Raw genomic sequence first — 15,915 nt, 5'->3', positions numbered from 1 at the left:
TTCTTATTTCATGGAGATATAGCCCAAACTAAGGTGGGTACAATTTCAGTTATTTCCATGAAGTGGGAAATAACTAGCTCTAATGAGATAGGTTAAATGCAGTCAATTTTTCTAATTTGAAGAGATTCTTATAATTTTTATAAATCTTTAAAAAGCAGCAGAAAGGTTTGCTAGAATATTCATTCACTCAAACAGTACACAGAGCTCTAACTTAGCATGAGGCTAATGGAGCTTAATTACTTATTTGTTTGTTTTTTGAGACAGGGTCTCACTGTAGTTGAGACTGACCTGGAACTCACTATGTAGCCCAGGCCGGTCTCGAACTCACAGCGATCCTCCTGCCTCAGCCTCCCGAGTGCTGGGATTACAGGTGTGCGCCACAACACCCGGCCTTTAATTACTTATTTGTAAGAGTCACTGTTCACTATTAAAATTGATTTAAATGTTTGGCACATTTGTACACACAAATTAAAACAGTAATATTACTCTAGGAAAAATAAGCTTCATCTGGTATAATTTATGCATTTCTAACTCATTTCACTTAGTTTAAATTTAAGCTGCATGACAAGTTGTTCTTGAATTTAAATGTTTATTTAAAAACTATGGGCTAAGTTTTGTGCTAGTTCTTGGGTTATCTGTTTTTTGAAACAAATTGTTTTGAGCCTAGTACAGTACTTAGATCTTTTACCTAATTCCCGGATAAAACAATATTGCTGAAATCAAAGTACTTTTCAAAAACCTTTAGATGATAATATAACATCCTAGAGAGAACCATTGTTTTCTTAGTTGTAAATTGTACAAATAAAACATTAAACACAAATTAAAGTTAAAGAGACAGTAAGAAAACTGTCCAGACTTGTTCAAGTTGGTTGAATCAAGTTGAGATTTGATATCATGTTGTTCTGCTATAGTTCTTCAATAGTCTCTTCTAAAAGAAAAAAATTCTTCTTTTGGAGCACTAGCTTGACAATAAATAATATGGTCCAAACTGTTTCTTAAAACAATGGATTAAGAATGTTATATAAATTTTGTGGAGCAAAATTAAAATATTACTGAAAAGTCAATATAGCATTCACATATATACCAACAATCAGTTTAGTAGAGAAGATACAAATAAATATATAAAATCTGGATGCATAAAGTTATGATTTTCATAGCAATGTTCACTTAACTGTCTACACTTGGCCCATTTATACAGAATGCCAATTAACATTTTGGCAGTTGATAATATAATGCAGATGGTGATGGATGACGACATCTTTGAACTCAAACTGATACCTTTTTATTTCTGTTTGTGGACATTTCTGTTCTCTCACGCTGTTTTAGGAAAGATTATCACACAGAAAGCTTCATGAATGATTGCTTTATTTATCAATGAGTTGTAATTTGGGCCTTCAGAGAAAGGGTTTACTAACTGTCAGACTTGAGGGAATTCAGACCTGGTCTGTTTGAGTGCTAACTCTAGTTCCAAGGAGAAAGACAAGTAAAAAGAATAACATTTTGGGTCAAATGTGTGAATATATCTTATGAAGAATTACTGTTAAGATTTATGTACTTTCAAGGAACTGACATGATATACAAATAAATGATTATTAGAAAACTGACTTTTGCCTGATGAAAACTTTTTTTTTTTCTAACTCCCCAAATCTTGGTAGCCTTTGTCTTAAAAGGGTGAGAGAGAAATATACACATGAATTAAAGATATGTCAAGAAATGTACTACAATGGTCCTCAGAAAAACCTCTTTGTTTTTTTTTTTTTTGGTACCGGGGATTGAACTCGGGTCCTTGCGCTTGCAAGGCTGGCCACTGAACCGCTGTGCTAAATCCCCGGCCCAGAAAAACCTCTTAAATCCTCAATAATCTGAATCCCTTACATTTCATAATCCTTTATAGTTTCAAAGAGCTTTCATATAATTGGTTTCATTTCACCTTATTAATTTGACAACCATGTGGGGTAGGTAAATGTTTATCTTCAATCTTCATTTTCCAACAAGGGGACCCAGGCTCAGAGAGGCTGATTTGTTAAAGGTCAAAAACTAGCACATGGCAGAGCCAGGCCTCCCTAGAGTCAAGAATATTTTTCCTAAGTATAATTCCTGGATTACCTGCATAAGAATCACCTGTGCTATTTTTATAAATATAGATTTTAAAGTCCTACCACCTTTGGCTTATTGAATAAGAATTCGTAGGAGTGGAGCTAAGAATTCTGCATTTTATAATCGACAATAAAGTAGAAAATAGCTGTGTATCAGGTAATGATGTACAAGCACATCACCGAATCCAGCTAGAATTCACGTAGTACAGTGTGATGCCACCAGATCATCACCAGGCAGGGAAAGTGAGTTTAAAAGAATAGTTTCAAGCCTGGCTACAAATTAGGATCATCAGGAAAATTCTTTCACTTATTTAAAAATTAATATCAACTCTTATTTGAATGAAGGAAAGATGATGAATCCAACACCTTTCCCTAAGTGATTTTTACTTGCAGACAGGGTTGAAGATCACTTGTATTTCCTACATAAATATATCCAATATTTTCTGGAATTTTTCTTTTCCTTCTGATCAACTTCATGCCTAATGGAGTTCACTATCACACCGTAAGTTATTTAAACATTACAAGATAAAACGTCAAACACCTTTGACTTGATAGTTTTAAGATTAATAGATATTCATAGCAAGACGAATCATCGAATCATGCTCCATTTAGTTATAATGATTTTCAAATATCCAAATTAATAACCACTTTAGGCTTAGATGATATGTATTTCAGCTTTAGACAAGGATGATCCAGAAACTGAAAATAGGCATTTGGAGCAAGAGCTGCAGCCAATGGGCTGCTGGCAATGCAAGCGCAGACACTCAGCTCATTACAGGAGGGGCTGGGTACCAAGGTCCAGGGGCTTTGGCAAGGTCACTGACATCACTGTAGAAAAGTACAACAGTGAGCGCAGAGAAAATACTTTGCAATTCTGTAATTGTGGTTATCACAAAAAGCCTTATAATGTGTGATGCTTATTACATGCCTCAACAGCATATCTGAACATGAAATTTTCTATGAATCAATACTACAACCTGGGAGAAGATGGCTACAAACTAAAATTTTTCTATCATGCACGTGGATGTTAGAAAAATAGCCAGTAAAAGTAATATTTACAAAAATTAAAAACTACTATGGGGGAAAATGCCCATCTATACTTTTATTCTGTTGCTAAACCAAATCCTGAATATCTCTGGTTTATTTTGATAGAATTTCAAGAGACTCTCCCAAAGACTAATCAGATTCTTCTGTTGACTTAAATTCTATTAGTGAAAATACCCTTGCTGATTTATCAAATTCTCCCATACTTTAAAAACAGTTCTTTTTTCACATAGTGGAAATAAAACTACAAAGTCCTGCTATTCATCTGAGAAATAAACCTTGCATAGAAAATTTCTTTAATTCTGAAACTTTGTGTTATTAACAGAGCTACCACAATGTTATCTCACAATTAGTTCATTTTATATGAAAGTTCACTACAAAGCAATCACCACACATTTAGGATTTTTCTAAATATAAAATAAGTGGGTTTATAAAAATGCTTACCAGACAAATAATTATCTCTTCACAACCTAGAAAGAATTATTTCTGTGATGATATAATTATTAGTGTTTTGGATGTCTTGATGTTTCAAGTTTGATTCAATACAAAAAGCAAAAATTTACCCTCCCAATGGACACAATCTGCACCTGACTGAAAGCAGGATGACAGTGAGTTACAGCCATCAGTCATGCAAAGGCAAAGAACAAAATCTGCTTTTCCAACAGCACACATTTTCTGCCTTTGACAGACACATTAGGCGCTGGTCCCGTCCTCTTCAATAACCCGGTTCATGCTGGTGCCGTGTGTGATGTGAGTCAGGGGGTTGTTACTGAGGTCGCGGATGCTGCTGTGCCGTGACTGCTCGTTCAGCCGGTGGGAACTACTGTGCCTGGAGTGGTCCGTCAGTCGTGACATGCTGCCGTGAGGTAGTCTCTCCTCCATCCCTCGGTAACTGCAGGGAGTGTACCTGAGGTGGGAGAGTTGATTTTGCAGTAGGTAACAGAACACACTAGAAAATAACACCAATATTTTTCATGAACATGCCTCAGGGAGGGAAATGATTAAGAAACCAATAATGAGAAAGCAGTAACCAGTTTTGATTATTAAGAATAAGTTTGTTAACGCTGTATAATTATCTGACATGGTTAATAAAGAAGGGGAGTAACCTCAGGTTTAGCGCTAAGGCCCTATTCCCTGCAGGAAGACAAATGCTAAGGTTAAGTAAGGCTGACTGACTGGAGCTATGCAAGTATGGACACTTTCTCATTCAAGTAAATTTCTGGATGGTGAGCAGGCTGAAGAAGAGGAAGACTGACAGCAGAGAAATGTGGCACTGCCCTTGGCAATCTAAAAGACTGATTATGCTTAGCAGTAGTGCAAACTCAAATTTAGTCAAAGACGAGGATCGGAAGAGGGAAATCAAGAGGCGAAACTAGTGAATGAATTGGCAAGTGCCAGCAACAGCGCATGCCAACAGCTTCTTTCCAGACAGCCTCGTGAACAGCTGAATTAGCCACCTGTACATGGTCTTAATTATTTTCATCCGGCCTTCAGGCAGGGAAGACACTCTTTCACAGAAGCTATGTGCCAACACTCTGAGGCCTACATTCCTGCTGCAGCAAATTCTTGCTACCCTCAGAGAAGGCTGCTTTGACCTCTGAGCCGTCCCCTGGCCCACACAGCGTAGTGTGGGAAGCTTCCTTCATCACTATTCCTATCCTGAAAGGCAGCACTGGTGCTGTTCAATTTTCTTTTCTTGCAATCCTGAGTCCCTGAGCCCCACCAAAAGCAACAATACTGTAAAATTTCCTGCCATGAGGAATGAGATATTATTAGCTCTAGGCCAGCCAAGGTCAAGAAAGTCAATGACAACATTTATTATTAGTCCTTCACTTATAGAGCTAGAGTGCTATTTATCAATCTTTCTGGCTTAACAGTGAACCCTTTCAGGATAAGGACCCTATTTTATTTCTCTTTTGATCTCTAGTGCTTCAAGTACTTTTCTGTTCATACTCTCATACATTCTTTTATAAATTAATTTAGGATAATAAAATGCAAATAAGAGTATAATTTATAATTTCAATGAAAACACTGTTAGTTTGTTTTGCTTCTACAGTGCTAGGGAGCCATCCCAGGGCTTTGGGTTGACAGGCAAATCATATTCCCCTGAGTTACAATAAAATCCCCAGCCATTTAAAAAAAAATAATCATCAAGGGCTGGGGATTTAGCTCAGTGGCACTGTGACTGCCTTGCAAGCATAAGGTCCTGAGTTTGATCCCCAGAACAACAACAACAAAAATCACCATCAAAACAACTAATCATAAGCAAATGAGGATTTACTGGCCATTGAAAAGCATTCACCTCATAATAATAATTGCAACATATCTCACGACTCAATGTAAATCATTTACAAAATTTAAAGATTTGAAAGGTCCTCCAGTTTTATAGCAATGCTTGTCAAAGAACTTTTTCATTAGATTGCAGTTTAAAAAGTACGTCCTTTGAAAATAATTTTTTTAAAAAGTTTTGTCCCCAAATTAAAAAAAAAACAGGTAAAAGAATTTAATTCTTATTTATTAAAAAGCATTTCAAGCTAAGCATGGTGGAGCACATGTGTAATCCCAGATGTTCAGAGGCTAACACAGGAGAATCTTGAGTTCAAGGGAAGTCTGGGCCATGTGGCAAGGCACTGAGACACCACCTCAGTAACAAAAGGGTAGTTTTATTTAGGAACTATGCAGATTTAAATTTGTACTGCATGTTTTAGTAAAATAATTACAATATCTGGAGAAGAAAATATTTCATGATGGGTTTTGCTGTTTTACTTTAATAATCATTTTACATAATGATTATTGTCCTAAAACTAAGTGGAAGATTTAATTTCCTAATATGATCTGCCAGCTGATTCAGAGACTTTTTTGCCACTTGATGGCTTCATACATCTTTTCCTTCTAAATGGCTTCATAAGTATCTATTTCAAATAAATACGACAAATGCAGAAAGCAAACTATGCAGTGTTCCAGTAATGACAGAAAATCAGTTAAAAGAATCACCATTTAAAAATGTGAATGAGTATTTTCTAACAAAGTCTAAGCTTTCAGTTATCAATAAGACTTAAAGAATATATTTTCATACAAAAATTATTTTGTATAATTATACATGTATACATGCTATTCACAAAAAGTTCTTGAATATGAACAAATATTAAATATGAATAGCCCGCCTATGGATAATTAGGAACAATTAAATAGAAAATTAATTATAGTTTAAATTGTGTATGGAGGAATTCCCAAATTTATTTATGTTTTGAAAGTCATTTGAACCAAAGTGACTAATATACAATATGAAAATATAACAATTTTAATACAAGTTTAGGCAAAACAATTGGGATGCTTATTTGGACATTGGTGTTAAAAAGACATTATGGAAGTGCCAAAATAAAAATGAGAAAATGAGATGATTTCTTTTTGATTCTCCATGCCATTTGCTACCACTAATCTAAATAACTGAATTAACTGTAGTTTCATGGTATCTCATTATTCACTCCTGAGCTTTCCCTTGTCATGTCACCTACTTCCCAACCTGATCAGCTCTCCCAAACCTCCACTGACCTACTCTGCCACCTTCTCTCTTGCCCGTCCCTCATCTAAGTACCAATTAGTTCCCCTTTGAAGCGGATACATGTGCACAGGTATACTCTACATAGCACAGAGGTCAATAATTACCATCCAGGTCTGCGTCAGGTTAAGTGCTGGGTGTCTGAGTCCCATAACCGATACACCACGAGATGACAAGGGAGGCCAAAAGACAGCATCACACGTCAAGGCAACATGGACTGAAGCAGAAAGAAGTCTCCAGGAGGTGGCTTTGGAACTATGAGAAACCTTGTTCAGACTTTCAGATTCAACATAATCTTGGGACCTCTCAAATCTTCCCTGAACTTTTGGGTATGGCAGAGGGTCCTACAGCAGGAGTTCCTGTACCTCAGTACAGCAGGGCTTCAACAGGCTGCACTGTGGCTCTGGGCCTTGAATTTCTGGGAAACTTCCACATTACTCTTAAAGTCATTATTTATTTGGTAAATATACAGACGTATGTGCTGTGCTGTATACTAAGGAGGAACACAGAGATATGACACCCAGTCTCATTCTCCAGAAGCTGCACATTTGGCTGAGAAAAGAAACTACTGAAAAGAGATTATAAACAAAAGAATGATAAAGATAAAAAGCAGTATATTAACTGCCATGGAAATTGGAATTACACAGGCCCGAGAATGGGTGTGATTTTGATTAAGCAGAAAGGTAGGAAAGACCATTACTGGAAGTCATAATCTACTCTGATTCTCATGCCATATACCTGTAGTATAGATTTTCTCATGTCTGTAGCCCTTTATTTGACTCTCATGCCCACTGTTCTTCTCCCTGTATTATTATTATTACTACCGTAAGTATTTACTAAGGTCTTTTTCTTTTTTATTGTAATTTAAGGGATTCTACCTCACAATTTTAATAATCAACTACCTTAAATGGACGATTATACATTTTCTTAATTAAACTCCAGTTCTACTCAGATTATAGTAGCTGAAAACTCCTATCTTTAATTGTTCTCAGAAATTCTCTACTCAATAGGAACTTATCTTTTACCATTCATTCACCCTATTATGTCCTGTAAGATATTTTCATGGACTGCTCCTTCTCTTTCCTAAATCTCTATAACATCTATCATCTCTAACACTATTTAAATTGATCTTGGCTTGAGCTTTTATGTAATTGGTTCATTTGTATATGTCCTATCTTGTCTATAAGGTCACAGAAATTACATCTTACTTTCTTCTATACCTGTTTATACACAGAATGTCACATGTGCAGTTGTACTATAACTGCTATTCATTATTAAAAAGGATAAGGCCGATAATGTCAAACGTCAATGCTGAAAGTTCACGGATGTGGTGACTGATTATATTCTAAAGGATTCTATGATTCTCTCTTTTTTTACTGGTGTCATATATCAGGGCTGCTAAGTCACTGTAGAACTTTCCTCATTGGTCCTACTTACAATCTTCTTCTTTCCTATGCCGTTGCCAAATTCTTTTTCTAACATTCAAGTCTGATTTTATCACTCCAATGCTTAAAGTCCTTCACAGTGTCTCAGTTCCCTCAGGGGAAAATCCAAATTCCTCAGCATGGTTTCATCTCCTAAAATTGTGCAAAGGCACATACTGGGCTCTGGGCCACACCCAGGTAGCTGACAGCCTGCCTCCTCCTTGCCTCTAGCATGCTGCTTCCCCACCTTTCATTCCCAGCTGCCTCCTTAGAATCCTATTGCAAGTATGATAGGGAAGTTCCCGGGAAGCTGTCTCTGACTTTCCATGTGAGAGCGGTGGTTTTCTTCTCTGGGATCCCAAAGCACCTTGTGCATACTTTTATTATGCCTGCTAAAACATACTGAATAGTTTAATTTGTCTTCCATTTCTTCATCCTTTGAAATTAAAAGAATGTTTCTCAAATAGAAATGCTAAGTGAAAGGAAATAACCAAGGAGAAAGAATCATTAAATGTGGTTAAAAACAAGATACTGGTGATGTTAGAGGGTGCAGCTTAGGTAGGTAGAAAAGAGATATTTAAAATAGTGATTTAAAAAATCTGCCAAGGCAAAGAAAAATGGATACAAGAAGATAGGTAGCAGAGGGCCAGGGATTTAGCTCAGTGGCACCGCAACTGCCTTGAAAGAGCAAGGTCCTGAGTTTGATCCCCGATACCAAAAAAAAGATACACAGCAGAGTGAAAATAAGATGGCTACTTTTTGAAACACAGTGTGGCTCAAGTTAGAAGGCAAAAGAGAGCAAGTTAAGAGGAAAAAGTAGAAGGTCAAGAATGGGAGTACAGGAAAATGGGAGTGTAGGAGGACAGAGAGAAAACTAAAAGAAGGCGGGACTGATAGGTACAAACACTGCTGACTTTACCTATCAAAATTTTCACTCAATTTCCCAACCTAGAAATCTTTGCAAAAAGGTAAAAAAATAAATCTTTCTTTTTCTAGCAGCTATATGAATCTGTCACCAACTCCCATCTTTTTTTCTATGTATCTTTGCGGTCAGTTCTTCCTGTCTTCCCCCTGCCACCACTGTCCAGGAAGCTCTTCTCACCTCTCAAATGTCTTACTGCAAGGCTCCTAAGCAGTTTCTACTCCCAGTGGCTCAACTCTCAAAATTAACAAGAAACCCACATCCAGACATCTTGCAAGGATACTTTCTGTGAGCACTGCCTGAAACGTTCTTCCACTACCGAATAATCACTTCCTCTATTCTACTGTATCTAGTAAACGTGGGCTGGCAAACTGTGGTCCCCTGTCTGATTTTGTAAATAAAGTTTTATTGGGTCACAGCCACTCCCATTTGACTCCTTTGTGTCTATGTTGGCTTTCACGCAAGTAACAGAACTGAATATGGAGTGGCAACAGACACAGTTGACTCTTGAAGCCTTAAATGTTTACGTCTAACTCTTTATGGGAAAAGTTGGCCAACTCCTGGACTATATTACTGTATTTCATTTTACTTTAACTAGAAAGTGATTTCAGACACTCATACTGTTCCAAGTGACAAGGTAGGTTATCTCACTTAATTTTTACATTACTAACAGGTCAGATGCACTATTTATATTTTATAGATGATTTCAGACCCATGCTCTTAACCACCACATGGGATATACTATCTTTCCAAACAATTTGGAAGGTTATAGAGCAAAGCTCATGCGTAAATCATTTTTGTATTCCAAGAGGTTAGCAAAGGGCCATGTAGGTATTGTCATTGTTTACTAAATTAATCTTACTAATCTAACCACCTTCACTTTGTCTTCTCCCTTCTCGGTGCCCACAATGACTCCAAACCACTTACTTTACTGTATCTGGTCAAGGTTCTAATGTCCTCTAACTGGCTTTATCATCCCTCCCTCCACTGGGGATGGAACTCGGGGCCTGCACTTGTGAGGCTGGCACAGCTTCTCTGAGATAAATCCACCACCCCTTCTAACTGGCTCTAAATCTGGGATGATTCTATTAAGCAAAGTTCAAAAGACTCTAGGAAATTTCTGTTTCCGAACTGGCTTCTCTTAGCACATGATAAGCAACCACAAACCCACCTGCCATCACGGGATCGGTGCAGGCTGCCGTGGTAGCTGCTCACTTTGCTGTGGACACTCCCTGCTTTGCTCCTTTGGTCATCCACCATAGCCAGCTGAGTTGAAGACGCATGCGTGGAAGTTCCTTGGGTGGAAGTTCCCCTAGATTTTCTTATAATGGGAGTATTTGGGTCCCTCAGGAGCGACTGAGCAAAGTCAGGTTCCTGAAGTACCTGACGGCTCTCATTCACTATCCTAGAAAATACAATAAAGTGTTTAAAATACATACTAGCATCTCAATAGAATACGCCAATAAAAAATACTGTGGTCCTGATATTATTCTTGAAATTAATTGGTCTCCAAAGTAGGTCATTAAGGACTGATTTAAGGTAACACTGCTAACAGAAAAATCCATGTCAGTCTGACCCCAAAAGTGGCAGGGATGGAAAGAGCCCTGTGTTAGAAAAATGAAATCAAGATTTTGATTCCAACTCTATCAATAAATATGCGATCTTAGGCAAATCACTATCCCTTCTGTCTTTCATTTTCCTTATCTAAAAAATAAAAGTATATGCTTATTTCATCATTTCTAAAAAGGTCTCTTTAAGATAAGGAAATTTACAATTCTCAAGACACCAAAATATTACAAAGATTAAATCTCAGGCATACTAACAGCTACGGAAAAAAATTTAAAGGGATGAGTTATTGCCAGGAGCAAAGGTTTTTAATTGCTACAAATGCATTAAAAGTAAATGTTTATGATGATTAAACAGAAATTAAATTAATAAAAGAGGAAATTAAATAGATCTTTACATGTGTGTTTATGTAAATGACTCAGAATCAGAGTAAAAAGTCAGATAAACAATTTCACTAAAAATAAAACTCTAACATGTACAGACTGGGTCACATATTGAGAAAGTATATTCTAATTCTCAAATTACAAAAGGATTTTTGCTGTTGTTGATAACAGAGTAGATGAGTTGAAGAGAGACTAATATTTGTTGACTACATTCTCTAAATCTCTTGGTAATGTTATTTTTCATTTTAAAAAATTATAATAAAAAACAAACATAATGCTTAAGTTTTTATGGAGAGAAAAATCTATGTTCATCTGAAAGCCAAATGTTTAATGGGAACACCAGAAGCCACTAAAATGTTCTCACTAAAAACAGAAATATAAGAGTATGTACTGCTACCACTCTTAATTAGCCTTGTTTCAACAGCTCCAGACTGCAATTAGATAGAAGATAATCCATTAAGGTTATAAAACTTTTACATGTGTTAAATTAGAAGAGAACAGTCGATCTTTCTGCATCACTTTTGGTTATACTTGGAAGAACAATGGACAACTGCAAATGAAGTTTAACTCTCAACATAAAGCACCTGTGCAAGTCTCGCCAGGCACTTAACTTTTGTCCTGTTTTTTTCATCTGTAAAACAAGAGTTGAGACTACATACTAACCCTCACAGGACTATCAGGAGGGTCAAGTAAAATCTTATCTGAAGGAATTAATTTGTTTTCAATTTTAACAAAATTATAATTTGGATTTTTTCATAAAGGTCAGCCTTGCTTCAGATGTTCTGAATTAGTAAAGGAACAGATCTCAGGCATGGTTCCACTTGGCCATCTTATCAAAATCAGGTGTTAGATTTTAATTACAAAATGCTATTGTGCCAATCATAACCGGTGGCTGCTGACAAAATTACAACCTTGTTTGAATACTTGAATACTCTAAATCCAAACTGTGTTAACGTAAGCAATACAAAAAAACTCACATAGAAGCTTATGAACACTGTGAGAATTTGTAAACTTACTCTTTTTTCCTACGACCATGAAAAAAACTGGCCCATTCAAAGCATGTCTTTTTGCTTCCAACCCAAAAAATAGAGGGAATACCAACTATGAGAGCCATCAGGTACTTCATGAGAAAGAGAATCAGGTCTGGACGACTCATCTGAGTAACCTATAAGAGGGCAGAGAAAAATATCTCAAATATAGAAAAAAATTTAAACAAAATAAGCAACAGTAAGCTAATTCTACAAATTTGATTTTCACTTATAAGGTTCTGTGGTAATTTTCTTAATTTAAGATATATCCCTCAAAATCTGATCAAAGACTTATAGTCTATGTATTGATCCCTGTATTTTTATTGGCTGACACTAAACATCTGCTGAAGAAAAGTTTGCTGATGAAGAAAGTAAATCTTGGATAGGCCTAGACACCTACTTTCATCTTGGCAGTTTAACCAGTGGGAAAGCATTACTCTCCTCCTTCCATTTATTAATGTTTTTCTTTTATTTGCCTTTCCTTCTCCCCTACTTCCTATGTACTCTGCAGCTGTTTTCAAGCCCCTTGTTAGAGCCTATGAGTTAGTTTGAAGTACATTTTCTAATTTCTTGTCAATTGAAGTTTTTAAAGTTTCTTTTTATTGCCCATTTCAAATTTAATTACTGTGGTCAGAGAATAAGGTATGTACTAAGCTGATTACTTTAAATGTTGGAGATTTTATGGTGACTTAGGACACAGTTAATTTTTATATTTCTTGGGTGCTCCAAATTCTCTATTGTTGGGTTAAAAAAATCTACATTAGACTACATTTACTAGTTCTACTGTTCAAACCTCATATTCTTTATGATTTTCTGATGGCTTACTTATTTTTATTAGGGATATGGTAAAAACCTCTCACATGACTATGAGCATGTCAATTCTAATCCTGTGAATTTTCACTTTCAATTCTATGTTGGGTTTAAGTTTGGGAATTCTCTGGCCCCTCATTTTACTTTGTTAATATTTTGTCTAATGTTAACATTGCCACATCATCTTATTTCTTCCCCACACCAGCATATTTTCAAGAATTTTTTTTTTCCTCTTTACCATGCATTTCTTTCAAGTCTGTGTTTGTTGTGCCTTTTTTTAAGTGTGCAGGTTATCCCCACTAAAATATAAATTCCACAAAGACAGAATTTTTACCCATCACTGTTTAACTCCCAGAGCCTAAAACAGTGCCTAACATACATTGGGGAATACATATATAAATATTATATAGTACATGTTAGGAAAAAATTGTGGTTAAAATTATTTAGTTAACACCATATCTTTTTTACCAGACACGAGAAAGGGTGCCTATTTTTAGTTACCTATCTTCCAAGTATTCAGAGTAATTTTTTAAAAAATAATTATTTTTATTATCATTGCTAATTAATTTTGCCAGAAAGTACAGCCTTGTGTTCCCCTTTTTCTTAAAGTCTTTAAAAGTACTTTTATTTTGCTTTTAATCTTGAATGATGAGTTAGTAAGATTATAATCTTGGCATTTCAAAGTTCATTGTCTTTGAGTTTTTTGTTGCTGTTGAGATGTATCTAATACCCTTTAGAAGACTTGTTTTTTCTGTCTTGCAGCTTTTAAGTTTTACTTTTTTTTCAATTTGGGAGTACTTTATTAATACCGACCAAATCATGAAAATATCATGGTAGCTTAGCTGATCCTTCTAAGAAGCCAGTTGATCTGGTCTTCCCTAGTTCCAGTATCTTGACTTTTTCTTCATTCTACCTGTGGAGAAGATAATTCGAAGGGCCCCAGGAAGTTGTTTGCCTCTTTGGAGAGTTCAGCAACAGTACAGATCCCTTGGGTCCTTCACGAAGATGATGCCATATTTACCAAGAGACTGAGCAATCTATGAGATATCTGTCAAGGCAGTCCACTTATTGATTTTGCCCTAGCCAGTCCACTTATTGACTTCAGATGTGGGTACCTTATGAAATACATAGTTCCACAATCCTCAGCATTTAACTGAAGTCTTGTTGGAGCTTAACAAAGGTACCACTGATGATCTGATGAAGGCAAAGGAGCTACAACACTGGGGTCACACTACCGACACCCTGATCCTGATGACAAACACCAATGTGGGTTCTGCAGGCACAAAGACACTGCCAGCTTCTCTTGCCATCCTAGCCATGCGAGTCTCAGTTTGTACCTCCGTCTGTACTCCTTATGAGTGCACCTGGCTTTTTAATAGATGAGCTTCCTCCTTGCTTTTCAAAGCATCTTTTGGGCGAACTTCTCAGGTTTTTTACCTTCTGCTCTGTGGAATGTCTTCTTTGCTTAAGGGTTGTAGCACAGGAAGAACCTTCTTTTTCTTCTCTTCGACATTTTCATGATTCCAGCCAGAAAAGAGCTCTTTTACCTTTTTGTTTTCTAGTTGCACTGCATATTTCTCACTGAGGTTGCCTTTTATTTATCCTGGTTATTATTCAGATTCAGATTTTTCTATTACTTTTAATCTGAGGACCCAAGTTTTCAATTCTGGAAAATTCTGATGCATTAGTGCTTCTCAGTCATTCTTTTTTTTTTTAAGAGTAGGAAAATTTTATTTAGGGAAAGAAAGCTTCTGTCTAAAAGAGACAGAAGGGGGACAGGAAAGTGAGTTGCCCCTATACTTCACTTCTAAGCTGTCTTATCTGTTCTTATATATTCCAATTTTATTTCTACTCATCATAATCTCTTTTTCCTTTAAAATGGCTTTTATTATTTATCTTTTGGAGAATCCTAATCGTCAAAGTAAGATAAAATTAGCCTATTTTATTTCATCTGGGAATGAATTCATCTTTTCATTGATTTTGTTAGATGTCTGTTTAGCTTTTTTCTTTTTTTAATAGTGTTTTGGGATTACAGCTTGCAGATCTATAGAGAATTGTCACTTTTTCTCTCACTCTCCACTTCTATCACCCTTCCTCTTGCCCTTTGGTTTGCCTTCATCAGTGGGACTCTAGCAAAAAACCAGCTCTTGTCCTGGTGACTAGAAGCTCCAGATATTAGTGCTATTAGATTCCATCAGTGCCACAGCTATTTGGCTCAAGCATTGGTCTTTAGGTCTCCCATGTCTCTAGGTAACTGCCTTTTTTGGGTTTGGTTTTGAGATACACATATTGCCTTGGGGAGCCTTTCATACCAATCTTCTTTCAGAAACAGGAGTGTCCTACTTCGAACCAGTGGGCCTAGCTATGGACTCCTGATTTCCACTTAACTTGTTTTTGTTTGTTTTTGGCAGTACTAGGGATTGAACCCAGCTGGGCCTTCACACTTCACTACATCTTCAGCCCTTTTAAAATTTTTTGAAATGGAGTTTTGCTAAGTTCAAACTTATGATCTCTCTACCTCAGCTTCCCAGAGTGCTAGGGTTACAGCTGTGCACCATCGCTCCTGGGTTTGTTACTGTTTTTATTTAGAACATAATTGTGGTTGTCCTGATAAATTCAAAAACATATAACAAATTATAATCATGATCTGAAATTAACCTCTAGTTTTCACATAAAAATCATCCATTAAATACTTGTGGATATTTATCCTGACTTCCAGAGAAGAGAGGTTGGACAGGTAGTCTCTTCATGCTGACAGATGAAAATACAAATAAAGAAGCCACAGGATTAAGAACTACAATTAAGTAGATGAAGCAGGTCACAAATAACCTTGTTAGCAAATTCAATGGCTTCTTTCTGGCACACCTTTTCTAGCACTTCACACACACTAGTTATCAATGATCATTTTATGTTCTACAAAATTTTCACCCTAGTCAAACATATCTTCTTGACTTTCTACTCTTGCTTTCTCTCTTTCACCCTATTCTTCCCTACTACCCTCTTTATAGAAGTTTTTAAAGACACTCTTCTCTATATATACTCTCAACTAATCAGTCAGATTAGTTAGATAGATTTTATATATA

The 15,915-nt window shown here is 36.3% G+C and overlaps 1 protein-coding gene across 2 annotated transcripts in view; it reads right to left on the bottom strand.

Moving 5' to 3' along the window:
- Nucleotides 1-323: 323 nt before the first annotated feature.
- Nucleotides 324-15,915, bottom strand: part of Fzd3 (frizzled class receptor 3) — a 62,882-nt gene continuing 47,290 nt past the window's right edge. For both annotated transcript variants that reach the window (XM_033765516.1, XM_010623108.2), the window contains 3 exons: nt 12,011-12,159; nt 10,217-10,450; nt 324-4,047 (listed from right to left, as the gene is read on the bottom strand). In XM_033765516.1, the coding sequence (XP_033621407.1) occupies nt 3,834-4,047; nt 10,217-10,450; nt 12,011-12,159 (597 nt within the window). In that variant the 3' untranslated portion in view covers nt 324-3,833. The remainder of the gene's footprint in view (nt 4,048-10,216; nt 10,451-12,010; nt 12,160-15,915) is intronic.

Source organism: Fukomys damarensis, unplaced genomic scaffold (assembly GCF_012274545.1).
Source record: "Fukomys damarensis isolate Sample0158 unplaced genomic scaffold, DMR_v1.0_HiC HiC_scaffold_18, whole genome shotgun sequence".
Classification (NCBI taxonomy): domain Eukaryota; kingdom Metazoa; phylum Chordata; class Mammalia; order Rodentia; family Bathyergidae; genus Fukomys; species Fukomys damarensis.
This window is presented reverse-complemented; position numbering and strand designations above follow the sequence as displayed.